The sequence below is a fragment of the Adiantum capillus-veneris genome, chromosome 21 (genome assembly GCF_014529385.1).
Source record: "Adiantum capillus-veneris isolate H3 chromosome 21, ASM1452938v2, whole genome shotgun sequence".
Lineage (NCBI taxonomy): Eukaryota > Viridiplantae > Streptophyta > Polypodiopsida > Polypodiales > Pteridaceae > Adiantum > Adiantum capillus-veneris.
The window spans coordinates 121352010-121378704 of NC_140951.1; the positions used below are offsets into that span (position 1 = coordinate 121352010).

Consider the following 26695-nt stretch of genomic DNA (forward strand, 5'->3'; position numbering starts at 1 on the left):
ACCTGTGACTCGAATTCACAACCTAGGCCATGGCAGCGCGATGAGCTAACCACGCAGGCACATGCATTTCGTTGCCATCAAGGCGCAAAATAAACGCTATATGGTGAACTCATGCAGGCAAAAGTAAACTCAGATAAAAAAATGTAAACTCGGACACGCCCATTTGAAATCGAACGGCCGAGCTTACCTCTGCTTTTGGGCGCACACTCTCTTGCCATGGATCCCATGACGGAGTCTTCATTGAAGACCCCGTGTTACTTAGTCCTGAGGGCCGTGGGGCAAGAAATCTCTGCCAATCATCTACTAACCATTATGGGCATTATTTTTTACCAAGCCAGTCAGATGTTTGACACGTCAGCACCAATAATCATAATTGCCAATAACTAAACACCACCTCATCGTGCGTAATTAATTGCCTATGGCCCTGTACGTGCATTGTAGAACTACACCCCCCTTCGTCGTCAGAGACTAGTGCTTGCCCACCCTCCCCTAGACCTTGACCCCTAGAAAGGTCTTTTATTGACCTTTCCCTCCGTTAAAGTGTTCTTGCCATGGCTCCCGAGTGCTACCTCCCCCTCTTTACTATATGGCACGGCTTTGGGTCAGAGCGGATCTAAGGCCCAGATTTGGGGACGCGAGGCGGCTTTAATCTCAACCGTCGGATCATGCACTAAACTAGCTGCACTAGGGGTGGGTGAACTGGGGGTGAACTAATGATGAACTAGGGACGGGTAAGCTAGGGGTGGGTGAACTGGGGGTGAACTAAGGGTGAGCTAGGGGCGCCTAAACTAAGGTATGATCATGTGTCATGCCAACCTGACAGCGAAGCACGCTAGCATGGTGGTAGGGCATTGGTGTAGCACCAGAGACGTCCGAAGTTCGACCCACACTCCGCGAGGCAAAAACTAGGGGTGAATTAGGAGTGAACTCGAGGTGCCATTTTTTTCCCGAGTTCACCCCTAGTTCACTACGTGATCCGAGGGCCGAGATCAAAGCCGCCTCGTGCCCCCAAGTTTGGGCCCTTGATCCCCCCTGGCCAGAGCCGTGCCATATAGTGGCCAAAGCCGTACCATATAGTGACGAGGCCAGCCCCCCACCGATCGCCATGAGGTTGCTTTTCTTAAGAGGAAAGGTAAGACCTTTCGCTTTCCCTACCTCGTAAGACATACGACATAATGAAAGAAGTTTACATGTCTGAACCAATGCAGAAATCGGTCTAATTTGTATCATCTTGGAATGCATTGATTACTCATCCCCCGCCCGTGGGCTTCTTCTTCTTTGCCGCCGGGGCAGGAGTCCTGTCCCACCTATTATTCCTTATCATGATTTTGTTGGAAGGAAATTTTACTTAAACGACCCACTTACACTCTGCTGTTTTCTTCCTTTAGACAAGGCTAAAATGCTTCGTTGTGCACGGTGGGGCGGGGATCAGAGTCCGACACTGGTTGAGCAGACCTGGGCACTCCTCTTCTGTCGCTGGTAAATCCCCTCTTTTCGCAGCTATGCGGGGCCTGCTCCCTCCGAGAGGGAACCTCGACGCGGGCACAGATGTGGTGAGCTATTGCGCAGGGAGTTGAGCAGTTTTGTCCAACTAGTGGGTGAAATCTAGTAGAGGTGTTTCGGCAGGTCAGGAGTTTATCGACAGAAATGGCATTCGCAAGGGTCATCTGCAATTAAGCTTTGAAATTCTGCCCAAGCAGGCCGAGTTGTCAAATTGTGCTGGGGAAGGAGGCATGGGCACCATATACCTAGCTAGGTACGATTGCTACAATACACTTCTAAATCTCCACCATTGAACTCGATATGCAACGATGAGGTCGATGGTTGGACATTGAGGTCCAAATTAACCTTTAATGTTCAAGTTAAGTTTACTTTTGCCTGCACCGGTTCACTTTTGACCGGCTACTAAGTGGAGGGTTGCAGTCTTCAACTTGCAAATCCAGACCAGCATGGACAGATCAACAACATACAGACTAGGGGTTCACGGATACAAACACTGGCAGAAAGTCGGGAATGCGACGCGGGAAGTTTTGACCATCAATATCCCTCATGATCGGTGCAAGACTATTCCTGCCTGGCAGGAATTCGACGAATGAGAAGAATTTGCCCACCAACAATAGATGTATGGGTTGCCATTTAGGAAAAACAGCTCCATGTCACACATGCACATGCTCAGTATTAATAATTGCTTTTCTAATACCATTCGTAACTGAAACTTGGGGTCTGATTACTTGATGATCACGTTACAAAATGAGGCTAATTTGCTGTTGACAAGCAAAAACGGTAACATGTAGGAAATTGATAAGGTCCATACTCTCCTCTTCATCACTGCTGTGTGAGAGTAATGAAACCATGTCATACTTACAAACAACATCGGCAAACAACAATTAAAGTGTGCACACAAAGCAATTGGGAGAGGCCGGTCCGCTGAAGAATAAGAGATGAGGATAAGTTGCATTCTCTACTCTTCCTCTTCCTCTCTCTACTCTTCCTCTTCGTCTGTGATGAACTTTCCCGTACCCGGATTGATCGCTGCTACAAAGAAGAACGCGATCCATGCAAGAACAAGGGGCTCAATTTCAGTGAGGGGCACGCCTGTCTCAATGTTCAACTGAGCAAGTGTTCCCTTCCCTGTGATGATCTCACCAATGATGGAGAAAGCAATACCCAATTGGGCCATTCTGCCCACAAACAACTCATTTGACTTTGTGAATCCAAAGGTTGGCCCTGTTCATCACATAAATTCCCATGTCAATGAGTTCCCACTTACACTAATTCATACCCATTTATACACACAAATGAGCAGCTTTGTACAAAAATAGATCATATTACCTCCCTCTTTCAGACCGAGAGCTGACTTCACACCCTTGCCGGGAGCAATCACAGCCCTGTCAAGCCCAGTGGGCTCGGCAGGATCATCCACAAACTTTCCTCGGTCACCAAGAGCTCCAATAGCACCCAGCAATGTAAACAAAATGAAGAAGAGGAGAAGGGGCTCTGTCTCAGTTAGTGGCAACCCTGTCTCGAAGTCGAATTGAGCAAGAGTTCCCTTTCCTGTGATGGCCTCACCTAGAATAGAGGCCTGAAAACAAGAGAGTTGAAAGACTAACCTTGAGATTCTGCATTACTCCACTCATGCGCACACAGGCACAGAGGCACACAAGGAGATCGATCACACATGCCCACATCACACCCACTTACCACTCACAAGATCAGTTAACATTGGCGTGTACACACACACATGCCCACATTACACCCACCCACCACTCACAAGATCAGTTAACATTGGCGCACGCACGCACACACACACAGAAGACATCCAAGTTGGTAGACATGATGAGACATGAATGCACACTCGAAACACCAAGCAAAGGCCCCATCACAAACAACTCATGCAAAGAGCAACCCTTAGCAACAGTAAAGACATACTCACATGCACACAAAAAGATCAGCAACAAGAAGGTTCTCTTTCTTTGCTAGCACCAAATAAAAGAAAAAAACCCAACATGCCCATGCCCATGCCCATGCCCTCTCTCTCTCTCTCTCTCTCTCTCTCTCTCTCTCTCTCTCTCTCTCTCTCTCTCTCTCTCTCAGCCTCTCAGCTTCAGAGAACTTACCGCAAACCCAAGCATGGCGACTCGGCCAACAAAGAGCTCGTTTTGCTTGGTGAAGCCAATTCCACCGGAGGTCCCGAAAATGCCATCCTCAACCTTTCCCTTCGTCTTTGGGGCAGGCTTGGACCCAGTTGTCTGTAAGTTTTAACAAAAAAATACTACGTCAATGCACAGACACAAGCTTTTGCCTTTTAAGCTCCGTGTGTAAATTACATAAAATAGTGGGCTCACCTTCTTGGGAGTCTTGGTGCCAAAGAGGGCAACTGTCTTCAAGGGAGAGGACTGGAAAACCCTGGAGGAATGCAGGGGAGCGAAGGAGAGGCCGCCGGCCTGCGACGCTGCAATACGGGAGCCTGCCTGGAAATTGGCGAAGGAGGAAGCGAGCGCTGAGGAGCGGGAGAGAAGGGCAGATTGAGCCATGGCGGCCACAGGCAGGGAGACGCTGAGGGAGGCAATGCACGGGTTTGGGTGTGTGCGCGCGCGTATGTGTGTAAAGCCAACTTAGCTCTGCACACTCACAAGTACACTAGAGAGTGCGCTTTTGATGAGAGTGTGCGTCGAGTGAGAGATCGTTGGGCACTAAATATCAGATTTTTGTGAGAGCTTTTGTAGAGTGAAAGCTGGGGGGTTGATAACTGATAAGAGTGGAAATGTAAGGTGGTGAGTTCACACCAGGGAAGGCAGCAACGTGGCAAGAGCGCGTGCCCTCATCAAGAATGGTGGACTCTCCTTCTTCCGTCCCAAATCCTTCGCCCTGCCCTTGCCGTTGCCACGTGTCACTTCTGTAGGCCCCACCATTCGATCCTTCCAGAGACTAAGGCTTTCACTTTTCTCTTTTTTCCCTCGTGGCCTTCATTTCACCACACGGTCCAAACTGTGGACTCCACACGGGGCCCCCAAAAAGACCTCTCTTTTCCCCTCCCCCCTTCAAATCACCCATTCATTTTCTCTTCTTTTTGACCTACATATGGCGTTATCTTTCATTAAACCCCCCCCGCCCCCCCAAGCGGAGCTGCCACAATAGGTTTTTATGGACCAATTGCATTTGCATCCCGCTGTCGCTCCTCCTCACTCCTCCAACCTCCCTTGCTTGTTGTGAAAGAGGGCACACCGATGAAAATCTAGGCCGAACATTAACAATTGAGAGAGGAAGGTGTTGCCCATCAGTTTCACGCGCAACACCTCGATGAAAAGCTTGGCCGAGCATTAACAATTGTGAGAGGAAGGTGTTGCCCATCAGTTTGACAGGTTCCAAAATAAATGGTTGTAGTTTGAACCAATCTCACGTTCATTCAAACTGCACTTTCGGTAGAAAAGCAGAAAGGTTTGTCTTCCTCCCCTCAAAGTTCAAGAAAGGCAAAGGCAAAATCTCGTCTAGCATAATGTTGCACGCTTATACCCACAAAGTAGAGAATTGAATGTCCGCAGTCTATGGTCTTCAGAACAAGCGAGAGAAATTTTATAAAGGCAAGTGGGGAGAGGGGGTGTCATCGAGTTTCCTGTGTTTACCAAAAGCTTTTTTTTTCACATCAACAATTGCTCATCAGGGCCAAAAAATTAAAGAAACGGGACTCTCACTAATCTTTGTGTTAAGCAATGATTGAGTGAGATGTGCACACACGGGGTTCTTTTCCTCCGTTTTAGGAAAACAAGAAGATGTTTAGCTACTTAGAGATCTTGCATCACTGCAACAAGCATCGTGCCATCATTCTTGCTCTCTATAAGCAATGCCCTAGTATGTGACCCGCACGTTGCCGCAGCTAAGAAGAAGGTATACCTCACTCATGGCAATCTTCCTCTCCTTCATTCCACAACGACATGTAAATGCATGTGATTCTTCTTTGAGTTTTGGGAGCTCTTTGATACATGCATCTTGCATCAACTATTGCTCTAGCTACTTACTATATGGCAAGGTCTTACAACTCATACACTGTAGCTACTCTTCACATTCTAATCGAACCGAGTGCAATTTTTTCTTTTTGATTAGCATTCTATATACTTTTTCTAGGGCAAGATCTAACAACTCATGAGTTGTAGCTACTCTCCTCCTACCCTCCACATGCTACTCGATCGACCAAGATACAATGATCCTTGCTTGTTGTGAAAGAGGGCACCCCGATGAAAAGCTAGGCCGAACATTAACAATTGTGAGAGGAAGGTGTTGCCCATGAGTTTCATGTGCAACACCCCGATGAAAAGCTAGGCCGAGCATTAGCAATTGTGAGAGGAAGGTGTTGCCCATCAATTTGACGGGCTCCAAAAAGATTCGTTGTAGTTTGAACCAATCTCAACTTGGTTCAAACTGCACTTTCGGTAGAAAAGCAGAAAGGTTTTCCTTCCTCCCCTCAATATTCAAGAAAGGCAAAGGCAAAATCCCGTCTAGCATAATGTTGCACGCTTATACCCACAAAGTAGAGAATTGAATCTCCACAGTCCATGGTGTTCGGAACAAGCGAAACAATTTTCTTAAAGGCGAGGGGGTGTCATCGAGTTTCCTATGTTTGCTTGAAAGGGCGGTGGTAATGTGTGTGCTAGTCTCCACCCAACCGTGCTATCTTATAGCCTCCCTCTAGCTTACACACTATCCGGCCATGTCAGTGGCCTTGCCCGTAGGACCCCATGTCCTTACATTACCCCCCCTTGGAGAATCGTTTTTGTCCTCGAAAACGAATGTAGGAAAACATTTCTTAAGTGGGGAGACATTCTCCCATGCATAGCCTTATAGGCCACTTGACCTATACATTTGAGAATGGTAAACGGTCCACAATAGCGTGGTGAAAGTTTAGCAACTTTTCCCGTCTTCAGACTTTCAGAATGCTCCGGAACCTTGAGGAAAACGTTGTCTCCTTCTTCGAAAGTAGCAAGACGACGATGCTCATCTGCGTACTTCTTATATCGATCTTGAGCTTGCTTAACATTCTATCTAGCAATTCGAAGCATGTCAAAATGGTCATGGAGAAAATCCGTCGCTTGTTGTATCTTCTTCTTAGCCAACCCCACCGTAACGGGTGGTCTAGGTTGAAATCCATATAAAAGCATAAATGGACTAAACCCTGTAGTCACATGCTTTGAACTATTATAAGCAGATTCCAATATAGGTAAGTAGTCTTCCCAATTGGTTTGCTTCTTGCTAACATACGCTCTAGCATATCCTCTGTCTAGCAATTCGAAGCATGTCAAAATGGTCATGGAGAAAATCCGTCGCTTGTTGTATCTTCTTCTTAGCCAACCCCACCGTAACGGGTGGTCTAGGTTGAAATCCATATAAAAGCATAAATGGACTAAACCTTGTAGTCACTTGCTTTGAACTATTATAAGCAGATTCCAATATAGGTAAGTAGTCTTCCCAATTGGTTTGCTTCTTGCTAACATACGCTCATAGCATATCCTCTAACAACCATGAGATGTAACTACTCTCCTCCTACCCTCCACATGCTACTCGATCGGCCAAGATATAGTGATCCTTTGTGGTTTCCATGCTAGGTATCTGGCTTTTCAAGCCAAGCCCCAACACACTCTTTCCAATCAAGGCATTTCCATTTGCACCTCCGGTCTCCCTCTCTTCCAAGAATCATTTTGATCTTGAAGGTCTCTTAGGATTTCTCATACAATGTTATACATTCTCCTTTTTCTTCTTCTCTCCTTTGTCAACGCAACACCCACTTGCACTCTCTCTCTCTCTCTCTCTCTCTCTCTCTCTCTCTCTCTCTCTCTCTCTCTCTCTCTCTCTCTCTCTCTCTCTCTCTCTCTCTCTCTCTCTCTCTCTCTCTCTCCAGTGTGATAGATTCCATACTTGAGTATGTAGACTTAGCGATCTTATCGGAGTGTTCCTAATGTTAGGTAAAGGCGATGTGCCTCGCCGTGCTTTTCTCGTGTCCACCGGCCAGTGTCCGGCCACCCACATTTATCTCCTTATTCTTTATACATACAAAGAATAAGAAGCTCTCATGCATTCTCACAGTGATCTCATACAGTGAGATTTGGGAGCTCCACCCACATCCTGTGTTCTCTCTCTCTCTCTCTCTCTCTCTCTCTCTCTCTCTCTCTCTCTCTCTCTCTCTCTCTCTCTCTCTCTCTCTGTGTGTGTGTGTGTGTGTGTGTGTGTGTGTGCGTGCGTGCGCACGCACGCGCATGCACACGCACTGCATTTGCGCACTCACCGTGCTTTGTCCGTGTTCGTCGTCCAGTGTCCAACCACCCACATTTATCTCCTTATTCTTTCTACATACAAAGAATAAGGAGCTCTCACTCATTCTCACAATGTGCTCATACAGTGAGATTTGGGAGATCCACTGCACATCCCTGTGTCGTGCTCTCTCTCTCTCTCTCTCTCTCTCTCTCTCTCTCTCTCTCTCTCTCTCTCTCTCTCTCTCTCTCTCTTCTGTCTCCATCTTCACTGCACACACGCACGCCTTCGATCCATTGCTTCACAATTGGTATCAGAGCTTTGGCTTCATGTGCGACAGATGGAGTGCTACAGAGAATTGAGCTTTTGGCTATGGTGAGCTGGTTTTCAGTGGAAGCTTGAGATCGGTGAGCAACCACCAGATCTGTGCTCATGGAAACTTGAGGGACATTCCCAACCTTGAGAGGAGGGTGTATTGCAAGTTTGTATGCTTTTTGCAGCCACACTTGCAAGAAGAATGCAAATTTTCATTTTCGTAGGTAATTTCGGGCTCCAAAACAGTGTTTTTTGTGTAACTCTTTCATATGGAATGCAATTCATGCAAGATTAGGGTGTAACCTGGTGTCGAGGATTCCACACATGGTTTGCTCTCGGATGTGAGAGTGGTATTGGCTGCAAGTTTTCTCATAGGTGGGAGGATACAATGTATGATCTATGTGGTCGGATGCTCAGGGAGACTCATGTGATTGCAGTTTGAGCTCGACAATGTATGCCTCGAGCATGTTTTTTGCCAGTCACACAGGTAGAGCAGGTACTTGTGTACTAGATTTGCAGGTGTTTCCAATCATGTATACAAAGTGTGAATATTGGTGCATGCATTTGGAGTGCGATTTGATGCGCTTTGGTTGCTCATGGTTTTGAGCGTGCAGTCACTTTGGTTACTGGTTTTGTAGCTGTTTTGCGCTGATGAAACTCTGGTGATATTTTCCCAGCAGTTTTATGTGCATCGTTGGTGCAATCGAGATTGCCATTGCTTGTAGCACTCAATATTTGCATGCAGTGTTTTCCCTTTTGGGTGGTGCATCGCGAGCGTGTTTCGCTCTGCAATTTTGGTCTTGAGCTGTGAGTGCTAGGCCATTTGCAGCTTCCAGTTTTGACTCCCAGCTACAGGTTGAGTCTAGTACTCCCACACGTGTTGCCATTTACAATTGAGGACATCTTTTGCAGTGTTTTGGCTTGCATACCGGTTACGACATAACGGGTGTCTTGAGATTTTGCTTTGTGTATGCTTTTGTGGGATAGTGGTTGGAGTTTACTCGCTATAGTTTGTCATCAAGCTTAGCTTATACATTGACAGGTTTACAGGAAGGTTTGAGGGTCATTTGTGAGCTAAATTTTTTAGCAATCATTCCCTCTTTGCAGGTGCCTATGTATGGCTCAATTGTAAGCTAATTTGTGGCACATGTGTGACCTATTTCTTCAACTATTTGAGAGCTGAATTTGGGGATGTTCTAGGGCTGATTTGTAGCCATATTTTTCAGCCATACAAGAGCTTGTGTTACTCTACAAGTACAATTCTTGTTACTCTTCATAGTGGTTGAGTTTTGACTCCCACTTTTACATAGGTTGTGTACGTTAGGATTTTCTGGCACATTGTTCATTCATTGGCACATTTTGGCAGCAATTTTTCACTCACATGTGTATGTCATTTGTGGTGTCGTTGAGTGATACTCCGGCTCGAGCGGTTTGGCTATGTGTAGGACTTTGTGAGGTGATTCCGGACAAGTACATTCTCGGATTGGCCATTTGGGTGATTTACCGTTGAGTTTTTTGCTCCAGTTACAGAGGAGACTCTACCGAAATTTTGCCAGATATATATGCCTATTGCATAGGCTAGTGAGCTTGGCCATTTGCTCACCTTCTTTGCTTGAGACAGTAGTTTTCTCTTGGTTTTGCCATAGTTTTGACATGGATATGGAGACACTTCAAGTTAGAGGTGGTTCTCGCTCACGTTCGTGACTGACATGCTGGCACTGCGGCCATGATGGGCCAAGTAAGCACTGTTGCTTCAGGTGTATAAGGCAACGAAAGAGGAAGATGCATGGTGCTACTATGAGGACATATGCTAGAGAGTATGCATATGATGGGCATGTCACTTTTGAGTCTAGCTTGCCTTCATACTACTTTGTGTCTTGGGATAGCAGATTGTCTACGTGTTTTCTATTAGACGAGCATGTAGTTTTTCACTATATCTCTTTATTCTTTATACATACAAAGAATAAGGATCTCTCATTCATTCTCACATTGTGCTCATATAGTGATATTTGGGAGCTCCACCCCACATCCCTGTGTCGTGCTCTCTCTCTCTCCTCTCTTCTCTCTCCATCTTCGTTGCACACACGTACGCCTCTGATCCATTCCTTCACACCTAATATACTAATCTTCAATTCAAGAATCATCAAAATGATAGCTGCCAGTGAGACCAATCCCCCCCCCCCCCCCCCCCCCCCCCCCCTCCTCTCTCTCTCTCTCTCTCTCTCTCTCTCTCTCTCTCTCTCTCTCTCTCTCTCTCAAGCGGGATGAACTGATTGAAATGTTTAGACTTGGTTTAAATTAGTGGTCAATTTTTTTATAGATCTATAGGGTATCCAATAGGCAATGGTATGGTTTTCATGGATTCCCTTGTAGGTCATGTAGCAAGAAATGTTCTAGTTTGCATGAATTTCAACATAGGGTAGGTATTGGAATGTAATATACTTAGATATTGGAAGCAAGTCCTCTCTCACCGATCAAATGGACAAGCAAAGACAAGCGCAATCAATTGATTGATGGATAGGCAACCGGGGTGCATGTGTACGTTGCAATTTTCTTCAACCACATCAAAAATTCCCCATCACTTATATCCACCATTGCAAAACATGCGTTTTGGCTCTCAAGTCTTCAAGGTGCAAGCATAGGTGATTGCATTTGGTGGAAGGCCTTCCCTTTGCATTTGGTAAAAACAGTGGAGATCTTTTGTACCACCACCATATTAGGCACATTCTATTCTCAATGCATTCCAAGAGATGATATTTTGAACAAAATCCTCATCAAGAACTTGATGTGATTTTTGCTCCATATGAATGGGACTTCTATCACCTTTGGTCGTAGTGTGCAGCTGGCAGTTTAGATGAACTTTGATAGATAATTTTCTTGAGCTATCTAATATGATATTGAGTAATCTTGACATTCTCAATAAGCGGCATGATTCAGCAAGGCCAATTTTCTATCTGAGCTCGATACGATCGATTCTTTTGCTTTCACATTTGTATGTCAACCCAAGTACCCATTAGCTAAGAGCAATCACGCTCAACTCTGTCTCATCTCCTTGATGAACTTATGAGAAGCAAGGCTTCACTTTAGGGCATATTTCCTAGAAGCTTCCAAAGTTTGGAATTTGGTGGTAGCATATGGACTTTGGGAAACTTGGCAACATGTACACATGTTTTTTATCTGAGGTCGATATGAACCAAGCCTTGAGGGAATACAAGGTACATCAGACAGCTCTAAATTTCTCAACATACATGGCTATGAGCCACATTCAAGGGAAGGCAACTACTCTTAGAGGGGCAACAAGGTTAGACAGTTTCAAGTTCTACTTGTATTTCTATCTTACAATTTTCATTTGAATAAGATTTCTCTATTGTCCAAAGAAAAGTGCTTTGATAGACTTACTGTGAAGCAAGGCTTCTATTTTGTGCACAGGAGAATCCATTGACTTAGGATCAAGGATAATGGCACACCGGTTTGACAATAAGAGGATATAAGCTCAGAGTTATGGCTAGGAATAACCAACTGTGATGTATGTAAAGAATGAGGATGCAAGAGAGCTACACAAGACAAGCACAAAGCACACAGAGATGGAAAGCTTCTTCTTCTTCTTCACAGAAAAGAGAGTACAAAATGACTAAGTGCTAAAGCTGAAAAGTAGCACATATGTACATGCGGTCACTAAGTGTGAACTCGCTAGAAGCGTACTAGGCTGGCACTATAAGTGTAGTCCAGCTGTAGAATCACTGGCAGAGATCCTCCGTGTCGGTCACCTAACGCGCCAGTGAGTAAATGCCGTAAGCGGCCAAGACCCGTAGTGGATGCCAGCTCAAGGTGTAGAGCTCGACATCTCAACACTCCCCCTCGAGCTCTGCATGTCGCAGAGTCCAAGCATAGTCCGGAAACGTCGAAGCTTCTCAGCTCTGAGGGCCTTGGTAAAGATATCCGCTATCTGCTCCTCTATGCTGACGTAGACCAAGTCGATGTCGCCCGCCAACACTCGCTCTCGAACGTAGTGGTAATGGACCTCTATGTATTTGGTCCTGGCATGGAACACTGGGTTCCTAGCCAATTGCATGCTGCTGAGGTTGTCACAATGGATGAAAATCTGCTGGTCCACCTGCACTCCCAAGTCCTCAAGTAATGTGCGTAGCCAAGCTACCTCGCACGCCGCAACTGCTGCACCTCTGTACTCGGCCTCTGTGCTCGATAAAGCAACCGTAGACTGCTTTTTGCTGCTCCAAGTAACAGCAGCACTCCCAAAAGAGAACATGAACCCACTCGTAGATCTCCTATCAACAATGCTACCTGCCCAATCTGCATCTGTATACCCATACAATGCTAATGGTGCATCTGCTGCATAGAACAATGCGTAGTCAAGAGTACCTTGCACATACCTAAGTGTGCGTCGTACTCCATCCAAATGTGGCTTCCTCGGAAGCTGCATGAACTGACTCTCCAAGCCTACTATGTAGCTCAAGTCTGGCCTCGTGATAGTCAAGTAGATTAGACTACCCACAATCTTCCTGTACATGTTGACATCCTCAACAACATCACCCTTCTCTGCACTCAGCTTTGCATTCACATCCAAGGGAATAGAAATTGGCTTACAATCAGCCATACCATACTTTGACAACATGTCCAAAGCATACTGTCTCTGTGATAGCCATACACCCTCTGGAGTCCTGATCACCTCAATGCCAAGAAGGTAGCGCAACTCACCTAAATCTTTCATTTCAAACTCCTGTTTGAGAAGACCCTTCACATGGTCAATCTCCATAGCATTGTCACCAACAATAATAAGGTCATCTACATATATGGTAATGACCACAATCCCCACATCACTCTCACGTACATAGAGTGAATGATCAGCATGAGCTCTCCTAAAACCAATACTGACAAGATACTTGGCAATCCTGTCATACCATGCTCTAGAGCCCTGCTTCAAACCATACAAAGCTTTGAGAAGTCTGCATACATAATCTGGGTAACCTGGATCAACATAACCAGGTGGCTGATCCATATACACTTCCTCTTGCAACTCACCATTCAAGAAGGCATTCTTTACATCCATTTGATGCATAATCCATCCTCTAGATGCAGCCACTGCTATGACAGCTCTCACAGTCGTCATCTTTGCCACTGGAGCAAAGGTCTCCTCATAGTCTATGCCATACGTCTGTGCATAACCCTTTGCGACCAGCCTTGCCTTGTGACGCTCAATGTTACCATCAGCCTTATGCTTGGTTTTATACACCCATTTACAGCCAATAGCTTTCTTGCCACTTGGCAATGGCACCAAATCCCATGTGTCATTTGCTTCCAATGCAGCCATCTCTTCATTCATTGCATCATCCCAATGCACATTTCCAACTGCATCCTCAAAACATGTGGGCTCCACATCCTGTATCACCTTAGCCATGTAGGCTTGGTGATGCGCTAGATACCCATCATAAGTCAATTTCTGAACTGGATTTCTGACTCTATTAGATCTGCGCGGTCCTGGGTCACTCCTTTGCCCTCTAGCATCTTCTTGTACTTTCCTTACACCAGGTGTCCTGACAGCCGGAATTCCAAATTCCTCATCAAGACTTTGTTCAGAACCATCTGAATCCATGTCTACATGTGAAAAACCTGATGATGCATCAGCCATAAAGGGAGTTTCATCAACCTTTTCCTTTCCTTTTCGTGATACATTCCCTGTACCTGTTGGTGGAGTAACCTGCGTACGTAGTCTACCATTCCATGGTTTCTCAACAGAGCCACGAGAAGAGGACTCTTGTGGTCCACTCAAAACCTGTGACTGTGGCCTCACATTTTGTACAACCACATCATCTTTTACATCAGCCCCAATAGTGCCATGTGCATTACTGTACCAGCTGCTCATCTCATCAAAGACTACATTTCTGCTTACTCGTAATTCTCGTGTAGTAGGATTGTAGCACCTGTACCCCTTTTGTTCAAGGGAATATCCCACAAGAATACATTTCTCTGCTTTAGGATCCAATTTCCTACGCAACTCATCTGGTACATGCACGTAAGCTATGCAGCCAAACACTTTCAAGTGTGCCAAATCAGGCTTTGTACTTGTAAACTTTTCCTCAGGTGTTACATCATGCACCGCAGCTGTAGGTGTCCTGTTCATAATGTACACAGCTGTATTTACAGCTTCAGCCCAGAAATGATGAGGCATGTTCTTCTCATTCATCAATGCACGTGCAACCTCTGCAATGTGCCTGTTTTTCCTTTCTGCGACCCCATTCTGCTGTGGAGTATATCTGCATGTAAACTGCCTGTGTATACCATGCATTCGCAGAAAATCTGAAAAATCATTGGAGAAGTACTCTCCCCCTCCATCTGACCTCAATGTCTTGATTTGCATATCTGTCTCCTTCTCAATCATGACTTTGAAGTCTTGAAAGTGACCAAACACTTCACTTTTGTTACGCATGAAGTAGACCCATACTTTCCTTGTATGGTCATCAATGAAAGAGACATAATACCTGCAACCATGTATACTTGCAGTATCGGTTGGACCCCAAACATCTGTGTGCACCACCTCAAGTGGCTTTTTACATACATTGCGCTCATGTGGAAATGAGCCCTTTGACTGTTTTCCAAACTGGCATGCTGCACACACTTTATGCATACCATCCACCTTGAATTTGGGCAAACCTTTTACAATCTGTTTTGATTGCATGCTGCGCAATCTCTGCTCATTGACATGGCCAATGCGTTTGTGCCAAATGTCAACATCAGCCACAACACCTGTGCCCTGTGCAAATAATGCAGCTTTTACCTCAGGCATGTCTACATTCAGCGTAAACATTCTGCCCACACATTTGCCCTCTGTGATCAGCTTACAGCCATTTTGGAAATCTTCTACATAACAGCCATTTGGATTGAAGCGAACCTGCAAACCCTGCTCAACCATTTGTCCAACAGAAACAAGATTCTTTGTAATGTTTGGGACATGAAGTACATCTGCTAAGTACTTTGATTTCCCACTCTTCGTATTTAGAGGTATGTCCCCTACATGAGCAATGGGGTGAGCTGTGTCATCTCCTGTCTGCACATAGCCTGACACATCTGGTTTGCGCATATCTCTAAACCACTTTCCACGAGACGTCATGTGATTAGAGGCACCTGAATCCACATACCAAACATCATCTTGGGTGGAATTCTCTACAGTCATTGTATTCATTACATGCTGCATAACAAACATGCGCTCGTTTTTGCTGTCATCTGCATCTCTGCTAGTAGATGCATAGTTGCCCTGTTCTCTCTTTCTACTTGCTTTTCCCTTTGGACAGTCACGTGACATGTGACCTCTTTCACCACAAGTCCAACATTCTCTACTATCTGGAGTATGTTGCTGCCTGCTTGATCCTGCACCACGACCTCTTTGACTCCCCCTGCCTTGAGACTGGTTTCCCCTACCACCTGTATTGTTTTGATTTGATTGACCTTCCAGAAATTGGCCCCTACAACCCCTTGGGCCTCGACCACGACCTCTACCTCTACCTCTGTTGGAGTTAGAATAGAAGGCCTGTTCAGAATTATTTCTGCCATGAGAAGAAGATGTGTCAAGGTTCTTCTCCTCAAGAATAAGCATAGAAATCAAATCTTGGAACACGGGGATGTCGTCTCTTGTATTCATGGAAGACCTAAAATGTACATACTCATCTCCTAGACCATCCAAGCATGCACGGACAATGTCATCGTCTTCCACTGAGACTTTAATAGACCCAAGAGCCTCAATGATACTCTTGATCTTCAAAGCATAATCATTGATTGAGAGGTTGTTTCTCTTAACCTGATTTAGCTCCGACTTTAGTTGAAGCTTCCTGCCCTTGGTGTTCACCTCGAACACTCTGCCTAAGTTTCTCCATGCAATGGCGGGGGTTTCAGCATCCTGTAGATAGCCCATCATGCCATCTGTGATGCTCATAGAAAGCCAATACATCACTTTGCTTTGGCCTTGTTGCCAGTCCCTCAAAGCTTTCCTTTGTTCTGCTGTAGCATTTGCCTCGGGAATCTCTGGTTCCTTTTCATTGTCTCCTTCTACATAGTCCCAATAACCTTTTCCTTTTAGGAAATTTGTTATTCTGAACTTCCATGCAGGGTAGTTATTTTTCTCAAGCTTCTCAGTAACAATCTGACTGAAACCGTCAGACATCTTGAAGCACCAAGACAAAATAGCTGCAATCTGCAAAAACCTGCAAATCTGCTGAACCTGCTATCGTGGTTCCTGTAACGCTTTCTACACTCAACGAGTGTCCACAATCAAGCGTTTCACAACGACTGTACTTGTACAGTAAATCTCTGTATACTGCACTTTGGAGACCTGTTCAGAAACTTGTGCGAAAAACTGGTCGTGGATTGCGAACGAAGGGATTGTGATGCTTTTGCTCTCTTGCCTGCACCAGGCTCTGATACCATGTAAAGAATGAGGATGCAAGAGAGCTACACAAGACAAGCACAAAGCACACAGAGATGGAAAGCTTCTTCTTCTTCTTCACAGAAAAGAGAGTACAAAATGACTAAGTGCTAAAGCTGAAAAGTAGCACATATGTACATGCGGTCACTAAGTGTGAACTCGCTAGAAGCGTACTAGGCTGGCACTATAAGTGTAGTCCAGCTGTAGAATCACTGGCAGAGATCCTCCGTGTCGGTCACCTAACGCGCCAGTGAGTAAATGCCGTAAGCGGCCAAGACCCGTAGTGGATGCCAGCTCAAGGTGTAGAGCTCGACATCTCAACAATGTATCCATGCTAGTACACATCGTGCAAGTTAGATATGGCATCTGCTCACACTGTGGAGACCGTCATTGAAGGTTAGGGCTTATCACACTATTTTTTTGATATGCATGCATGGCATGCCATTATTGTGGACTAATTCCACTAAAGCATGGTTCATGATTCTGTTATACAATCAACTACTTTGTTTAGAAGGAGTTGAGGCTGGTATATTTGCTTGTGATTGTTGTATACAACTACAACGACAGGCAATTTCTATGCTCAAGATGTTCGCAATACAAATAATTCTTTTGGTGGATACCAAATAGGCATGGCCTCACTATCAAGAAAATATTTCATGGGACAAGACGAATATATATTAAGAGAGCCTCCTAGCAGGTAATCTCTTGTTGAGAACCCAAGAAAATCTACTGTGACTACTTTCTTTGGGGGTGTCAGAAATCATTCTCTTCTGTTTGTGTGGAGAGATATGATCCTTTTGAGATTCAATTGTGAATAAAATTACAACTTAAGAAGAGTTTTTGATTAGTTCTAGCATTGATTATATCTCTAGAAGTGGTATTTTTAGGGATATGACCCAGCTAACATACAATCACTTCATCATTGTTGAAAGTCACAGTTTCATCTCGTTGTAATTAAAAGGAAAGAAGTCCACAATTTGCCAAGCAATAGTGGACAAGTTCAACTTCCAAAGTTGATTTCAATCACTATTAGACATAGTAGATTGTGTTGGTCACCGTTGGTTGCTAGGTTCAACATTTTTCATATAGAGTCTAACCTAGGGGTTTGACATTCTCAATATTAACCAAGGGGTTTAAATTGCAAAGGCAACAACCAGGGTTACCAATGGAATAGTACTTGATCTTCACTAATCTTTCAATTAGTGTTGCTAGGCCTTCTCAGGTGGGAGATTTGGCATGTGCATTTGACTACGAGTAAGTAAACACCATGTTCAACATCCAGGTACGCATCTAATTTGGTTTTGTTATTGAATATGTTTTGATTGAATTTTTCCAAGTAGGATGTATATGCTTCTATGCTTTCATCCATTTTGCTCTTCAGAGACATGACACGGTCATGTATAAGCAAAGTATTTTGGGCCGTAGTGTCCAAAATACATTTTTGTATTATGTAGTTATGAACCTACATGTAGGGTTTGGTTAAATTGGCACATGTTGTCACATGGGATACAACATGGTCTAGGAACTCAAGGAGTTCAATTTAGCCAGTGTGTAGTAAGGATAACAAGGGTCCCTTGCACTCATGTCATTGAGTGTTTACAATTACCTCCACCCGCAAGTACATCTCATACTTGTAGGATGTTCTTTTTCAGACATCCTATTCTGAGACATATTCCACATGTGGAAACTATGAGTCTTTCGGATTGACATTGATGCCCGTTATTTGAACCATGTGTCACGACTAAGTCCCTAGGTGCTAGTCAAATCCATTTACTAGAGCACTTTGAGCATGTTGTATCAAGAACAATTTCCGTGGTGGCAAAAAATTATTGGATACTTGGTAAGACTTGTTAAGATTACAAGTATTGTTAAACAACTTTAACGGATGGTTGTTTATATACGTAGCAAAGTTACGGTTTGTTACTAAACCCGTTCATTTGGTACCTAGATGTGATGGATTTTCACATTCTATTATGGTCATTTTCATGTGGAAATTATTTACTTCTCCCCCTGTGCATCGTGAGCATAACATTAGCCATAAGCATTGGCAAGTACGACTATGGATATATAGGTTCGGATTAGTTTTTATTGAATGCATGCACATTTGGTGTTATGGGACCTAGTGTTCAGCAACGGCTGATTTGGAGCGGCATGCACATTATGACATTAGTAGCTTCTAAAGCATTTCACACTTTATGTGCAATTCTATGAATTAATTATAGGTCTATCAGTCAACAATAGAGGTCATGTGCTAGTTTGGGTGCTTGTAGATTAACTCACTAGAGTTAATCACGATGGTTGTTCCTAAAATTAATGATATAACAACAATAATGCAAGGTATTATGATTCCTGTTTACCAGTCATTTTGGAGGACTGTCTGTAAATGGTGGGGAAATACACCCCAAAATTTTCACTTATTCAAAGAGGATAGGCAGTTTACACGTGTTAATCTTGTGCTAAAGGTTATGCTAAGAGAGTACGTTAGCACCAAGTAATCCATTTGGAAAGGTTATCTCTCTAGTTGGAATTTGCTTACCATGAAGCAAAGCATGTAGAGAGACTAAGTTTAGCCTCTTCATGTTTAGATCAGGTTCTCAACCTTGAACACCGGTTATGGTGGGGTTGTTTATTGATGAAGAATGATCTAAATTAAGGGGACTTATACTTTGTTGATGAGTTACGTCGGCCAACTACTTTCATGGAAAGTGAAAAGAGGTACTCTTTTATATACACCTTAGTTGCAATAACTCGTTTAGCACACTCAAGTGAGTTCTAAATGGAATATATACGGTATTTTGGATATGGGCTAGTTCCACACGATGGTTGCAAAGGGATAACAATGTAGAAAATCATGATGTTGTTCTTGATTTCATTGAACCTTCTACTGAAAACGGACAGCTGGATCCATGAAGGATGCCATTGCAGAAAACATTAGTGTTCTTATGAAGATATCACCACTTTTGTTTTTTAGGACAAAAACGCTTCTCTAAGGGAGGAGTAATGTAATGCCAAGGGCAAGCCCAGGGGGGTCATAGACCTAGGCCAAGGGCCAATTTCTAGGTGTGGACATGGGATTCTAAATATGGATGGCCAAGGGCCTATTAAAATTGTGGTAGAGTAGAGAATCCTAAAGGTAGTCCCTTGGGTCTTTCAGCAGACTTATTAATGCCTAATGCAATTAGGTATATATTATCCAAACATGAAGAGAGCGGTTCACGTGTATATAAAGAAGTGTATGACATGTAGTACTAAACCGCCACAAGACTATGCTACTAGAGGGTGGAATATGTAACAACTTGAACCTTCTTGCAGGGAATAAGTAAATCAAGCAAATCATTTTGAAATAGAAGCCCAAGATTATGGGTTGATCTATAATCATCTCTACGCATGAGATAAAGATGGAAAATTGTGACTGTATGCAACTTAAATTGAGTATATAAAAATACTCGAACAAGCATATGCAAGTCAAGTAAGAGATCATTTCTCTATTGATCCAACAACCAAATCAATAATGGTTCCTGATATCTGGTGGCCTACATTGTTTATGGATGTTGATGTTTATGTCAAGTGATGTGGTGAGTGTGAGTGCACCAAAGTGCCTCCCAAACAAGATGAAATTCCTTTATGAACTATATTAGGGACAAGAGCTTTCATGAAATGGAGAATCACATTTGTAGGCCCATAGCTCCAACTACCTATCAACCATGTTGTTGCACATAATTTGGACACCCTGTTTTTTGTCAATTTGTACACATGGATATGATTCCGTCTGTCAAAATGGAGTGTGGGATTTTGTTTTATGGTTGTTTGAGGTTGCTTTAACAAGAACATGTACATGTAGGGAAGTTGCTTGACTAGCGCCATTGGTGAGTTGCTGTAAGTGCCTCTTTGTGAGTTTTTGAAGTGTGGCTTATATATAACTGAAACTCATGTAAAAATGTAAAAAGTTCAGCCAAATATCAAAAAATTTCATGTTTTGGGTCTTTGTGCTTCCTTGATGCTTTTGGATGTAGTTTTGTGCCCTCACCTTGTCTTCTCTACTTGTAGTCGTACCAAGACAGCTTCCTGTTTACGCTAATTTTGCATATAACGGGGTGTGGAGTCAATTACGATCATCTTCAATATTCTTGCCAATCATTTTTCTAGATTTCTTTCAAGCTTTAAAGTATCCCAATTGGAATTATACTCTTCAAGTTACAACTAGTTCTCTGCAAGGTTATGGCTATGACAACTTAGTGGAAAATTGTGTGTACACAGATTGGGATGGCATGTATCTATCAATTGTGGAACCAATGTTGAAATTTTAGGTTTATTATATTCAATTGTGGAAGGGGAGGCCCTTGTCTTCATATGCATTGGTCAGTATGCGTTGTAAATCTGTGCTCTCACAGGGTTTTGCCCCTCTTTGTTGTGGTCCTTTGGGTGGACATGCACTTGTAAATTCCCAAGGGAGAATATGTCTTTTGTTTGGGGTTAACTGAGAGATCCTTTGGTAGATTTTTTTAGTATTGAGGTTGAAGTTTGAATGCTCTTGGGCTATATATCTATAGAGATGTCCCACTTTTTCTTTTGCCTAAAAGTATTTTGGTGTCCGCCATGGAGGAATCACTTCATGATACTAATTTACAAGTTTTGGAAGACATAGCATTTAGTATTTCAATGTTTAATGGAAAGGAAATTGAAAGTTCCAGAGGTTTCATTGAGAAAATGGAGTTTTCTTACATTCTTGCTGACAAGCAGGACCTAATGTTGGTGCTACAAATCTTTTACTTTTGTTTGAAGGGAGATGCTAGAGAATGGTTGAAAAGATACACAAAGAAGTTGCAATCAGCCCAACCTACTCAACATATGACCATAAAATGGTAAGACGTGCTTTTCTTACACACATTTAATAGGTGGAAGATTTACAACAAGTATGGCAATCTATTCAAAGATTAGTGCAAGTTGAAGGGCATATCAGAAAAAACTTTGTGAAGGCATTCAATGCATTATGGACAAAGTGGTGTACATCTTTGGGGGACTGAAATTCCTCCGGCCATGTTAAAGTAGGAAAAGTTTCTTGCAAGCTTGAGATGATGCCTACACTAAAAGGTGGAGCTCAAGCAGCCAAAAACATTTGAAGAGGCGGTTGAAATTGCAAAGAATAAATAATGTAAAGCAAAGTGCTTTGGTCAACTTGAAATCAATATGGATCCAAAGGTTGAAGTGAAAGTTGCAAAGAAACCAAGGGTCCTCACCAAAGATCCAGGCTATGATCAACAAGATTCTCTTGATGTGAATGATTTGTGCTAGGAGATGCAGGAGGCGGTAGGCTTCTGAAGAATCTCAATGTACATATGATGGGAGGTGGAAGAGGTCAAAGATATGGATATGGTCATGGCTATGGAAGCAATGAGGGGTTTACAGGTGGTGGAGGAAGAGGTATGACTAGAAGAGGGGATATGTTTCAATGCTACAATTGTGATGTTTCCTTTTTCTTCACAAATTCCTTCTCAAGCTCAAGATTATGGTATTTAAATTAAAAGTGAAGTAAGACAAGTGGTTTGGCAACTAAAGAGAAGGGAAAGAAAATCTGGTAAGCATAATCCATTTGGAGAAAGATAGTGATAATTCAGGAGCTATTTTGATGCTTGTAGATAAGAGGGCTATAAGAGATCATGACACAATTGATGCAATCCCTAGCCATAAAAGAGGGAAACATGCTGAAACAAGTATAGGTAAAGAGAAGAAGAAGAGGAAACCCAAGCAACATTACAATGCATCCGATTTTCCTTTGGGAGGAGGGCAACCAAATTATAGTTTTAGGATTGATTTGGTGAGAAGAAAGGTTGATGTTACCTTTGGTCAACTCATGGAAATGTGTCCTAAGTTAAAGAGGCAATTGAAGTATGTGCTGGATGTAATCTCTGGTGAGAAAAAAGGTTGATGTTATGTTTGGTCAACTCATAAAAATGTATTATCAAGGAAAATTTGGATTTTCAAAGGGCCCCTTAATGGAGGTTTGACTTTGCCTCTCTTGTCCAAAGTGGGCAACCCGGAGAAGTATATAAACACTTTGTCAAAACCCTATCAACTAACATATCATTGAAAAGATCTTAGAAAGTAATTTTTAAATCCACAAACTCTGACAAATTTGGAGTTGATTTGTAGAAGTTATGGCCTCCTGACTGAAGCTGAAATGTGGGGAGAGATTCCATTTGTAAGACGGAGTTGTGACATCAAAAAATGGAATCTTCTAGAATATAAGGAATCTGATGGCATGCTATATATCAATGGATAAATTTCGATGAGTACATTCTAAATCCAAAATGTTCAACAAGTTTTGATTTCATTTGTAAAAAATTTATTGAGTGCCCGTTTTGGACAAGAGGGAGAAAGTCAAAGTCCTTATAAGGGCCATTTGAGAGTCCAAAATTTCCCTAATTCCTAAGTTAAAGAGGAAAATTATGTTTAGGGGGTCTGTAAGAGTCCTATCTTTGAATGAGCTACTTGATAAATGCCCTATTGTGGATGTATGGCATAAGAGGAAGTGCATTGGAGAGGCTTATATTGATGGAGGTGCACATGTATGCATTATCACTCAAGCTTGTGTATCAAAGTTGGGACTCAATATGGTGAAGAATTTAGGTTTTTGTATAAATCTTGCAAACCAATCAAGGGTGAAGTGTTTGGGAGTTATAAAGGACTTGGAGTTGGATACATTTGATATTAAAGGGTTGGTCAATTGTCATGTTATACCCATGGGTGTTGATGCTTTTCCTCTGATTCTTGGAAGACCATGGTTATAAGCAACCAAAGTTGTACATAATTCATGACACGATACCATCACTCTCTACAATAGAAGAGGTGATAAGAAGAGGTTTGGAATGGCTGACAAGAAATTTTTGGATGCTGACTTTGATGATCAAGATGATGAAGAAGAGTACTTAAGTGAAGGAGAAGACAATGGAGATGATGGCAGAGAGGTGGAAGATAGCAGTGATAGTTATGTAGTTGTTTCTTGTTTCTTGAAGAAGAGCATCATGAGAAACAAATATTTCTTTGCCTTGAAGAAGAGGGTGATGAGAAACAAAGATTTCTTTGGCTTATGGAGGATAAGGATATCTCTTGAAGATAGCAGTGATAGTGATGTAGATGTTTCTTGAAGAATAGTGTGATGAAAAACAAAGATTTCTTTGCCTTATGGAGAATGAGGATCTACCTTGTCTTTATGAGAAAATCGAAGAGCTGATGCAATCCAAGGTCTAATCTAGCATCAAACAGGACCTGATTCAGAGCATGTTGTCTCTAGATTTGACTAATCATGAAAAGTTGATACAAAAATTTCTCAATTTATTCATCATCTCTTATGACTAAATTAGATTTTTCAAAGGAGATAAAATCAACGTTACATTTAATAAAGGAGCTCAACTTGTATGCCAAAATCTAGGTAGGATGGGACAGGTGCAACTTAATGCTTTAAAGAAAGAGGTAAACAAGCTTAAAGCAAGTTTTATATGTCCTTTGAGTACTGTACAATGGGTGAGTCCTATCATTATCACACCCAAGAAGGATATAAAGTGAAGAATTTGTGTTGATTTAAGACTCTAAATGCAAACATGAAGAGAGATCCATACCCTCTTCCTTCCATAGATGACATACTCGATTCTACTGCCGGTCATGAGAGGTATAGTGTATGTGATAGATCCTCTGGATATTTTCAGCTTACCTTGCTCCAAAGGATCAAAAGAAGACCACCTTTATCACACAATGGGGATTATTTTGTTAAGTTGTTCTTCCTTTTGGTCTTATGAATGGTTGTGCTTGGTACCAAAAGCAAGTCAATAACACATTCTCTCCCTTTCTTAGCAAGTTTGTGAAGGATCTCATTGATGAATTTTATGTTTATAGCACTAGAAAGGATCATCGTTCAAAGCTTGAGATTACATTGAAGAAATATGATGATAGTGGAGGTCACCTCAGCCCAAGGAATTGTCATCTTGCTCAACTAAGAGTGAAGTTTTTGGGACAAAGTGAAGGCTTTGGTGCTCCTCCCATCATCTAAAGATACCAAAAAAATTGCTAATTTTTCGTTCCTTTGTCCTCTCTACTTCTTTACCGTCTACAAAAAGTAGCAACATTGGATCCTCTACAATGGACCAATGAATGTGAAGAGGTGTTTCAAGGCATGAAGGAAATTCTTGGTTCTCTTCCAACTATGCAAAGCTCCTAATTGGAATAAAGAGTTTTATGTGAATCCATCAGTAGGTGAGGATGCTATTGGATCTTTGTTTCTTCAACGAGGTAACAACTCCGACTACATGAAGCCTATTTATTGTGCTAGCAGGGTCAAACTAGAGGTGGAAAGAGGTTATATAAGGCGGAGCTCATCATGTTGAGTGTAATTTATGCATGTAGAACAGTTAGGCACTACCTTATTCCCAAAACTTTCACATTCCTCATTGGTTACACTCTTCTACCTCAATTGGTAAATAGACCTACCTTACCAAAGAGACTCACGAAATGGATTGTGGAGCTACGAGAATTCCAATTCTCTTTTCTTGTTGAGGAAAGTACAAGGGCTACATTAGCTGATTTTCTTACTTATAAAGAAATCCATCTTCTTATCAAGAAGGATGCAGTGAAGAAGCAACACATAGAATCTCTTGACACAGACAATGCTTATATAATGTTTTTTGGTGGCTCTTACAAGAAAGATCATTGTGAAGCTAATGGGGGTGTTGTATGCTATAACACTCTACGTAATTTGGTGACCAAAAGGAGTTTGAAGCTTATAGAACACAGCAACAATGAAGCTGAGTATGCTACAAACGGGTATGCTTCCTTTAGAGTTGGAGAAATCAAAGAAGTATGCCTTTCTTCGTTGTGCCAAAAGGTATGTGCTGCTTGGTGATACCTTGTATATGAGAGGGACTAATCTTTTGATGAAAAGGTGCCATGTAAAGAGAAAATTTATAGAATTTTAGAGGAGAGTCATAAGGGTTCTTGTGGTGTTCATTTTTCTTCAAAGATCACTTTGCATAAAATCTTATAGGAGGGATATGTGGCCAAGCATCTAGTGTGATGTTCATTATTGGTGCAAGTCTTGTAAAGAGTGCCAAAGAGGAACCATTGTGGCATATGATGTGTTTGAGAAGTGGGGTATTAATGCAACATGCCCGTCACCTATAATAGCTAGAGATAAATGTTACATATTGTTGTTGACTATCTATACAGGTGGGCCAAAACCAAAGTTGTTAAGCAGATCATAGGTTCCCAATTTTTATATGAAGATGCTTGCTACAAATTTGGCATGCCATTGGAGCTACCTTCTAACAAGGGTCCAGGTTTCACGGGAGATTTGGGGGATTATATATCTATGCAAGAAGCTTTATGTGCGTCACGGGTTTACTACTTCCTATTATCCCCAATATAATGGAATGAATGAGAGGTTTAACAGAAAACTCATGAGGATTCTTACAAAGATGACAATAAATAATGTGAAGACTTGGGATTTAGAGCTACCTTGTGCTCTATTGGCCTATAGGATTACCATCAAGTCAGGTATTGGTTTCTCTCCCTTCAACTTAGTTTTTGACTTTGCTTCTAATTGAAGTGGAGATACCAGCTTTGAGGCTGATGTTAAAGCTTGAGAATGAGCATGATGATGGAATCAAAGAGAGGCTTTTGTATTTGCATTGTGCACAATTGGATAGGTTGCTTGGTTTTGAGCATTATGAAGAGATATTAAAGAACAACCAAGAAAATACAAATGAGAAGGTGAAGAACAAGACATCAAGATGGGTGGCATGGTTTTCTTCATTAAAACAACAAGCTTGATAATAATAGAAGAAATTTCAAATCAAGTGGCAAGGTTTTTTCTTGGTCTTAAACAGGTTTCCAAATAGCACATATCAACTTACTGACTTGGATGGTACCCCACATAAAGCACGTGTGAATGGATTTAGGTTGAAGAAGTATGTTGCAAGTTTGATGACTGTGATTGAGAGCGAGTCTCCATTTGCAGATAGTGTGGATGATTATGAAGATGAAATGAAGACTCCATCATCTGGCTTACATGTTCTCTTTTCTACTGCTGATCATGAATGATCCAGCTGGTGTGGAAAACTATGTCATGCACATTTTGGACACCCCATTTTTTGTCAATTTGTATATATGGACATGACTCCATGTGTTAAAAGGGAGTGTGGCTTTCTTAGCTTGCTA

At 42.5% G+C, this 26695-nt stretch overlaps 1 protein-coding gene across 1 annotated transcript; it reads right to left on the reverse strand.

The window, feature by feature from the left end:
- Positions 1-2206: 2206 nt before the first annotated feature.
- Positions 2207-4223, reverse strand: LOC147431639 (photosystem II 22 kDa protein 1, chloroplastic-like). The gene is made up of 4 exons (XM_086494163.1): positions 3846-4223; positions 3618-3749; positions 2833-3082; positions 2207-2727 (listed from the first exon to the last, which is right to left on the reverse strand). Exons 1-4 carry the CDS (start codon positions 4032-4034, stop codon positions 2483-2485), a joined length of 816 nt encoding a protein of 271 aa, XP_086350289.1. The 5' UTR covers positions 4035-4223; the 3' UTR covers positions 2207-2482.
- Between the last annotated feature and the right edge of the window lie 22472 nt (positions 4224-26695).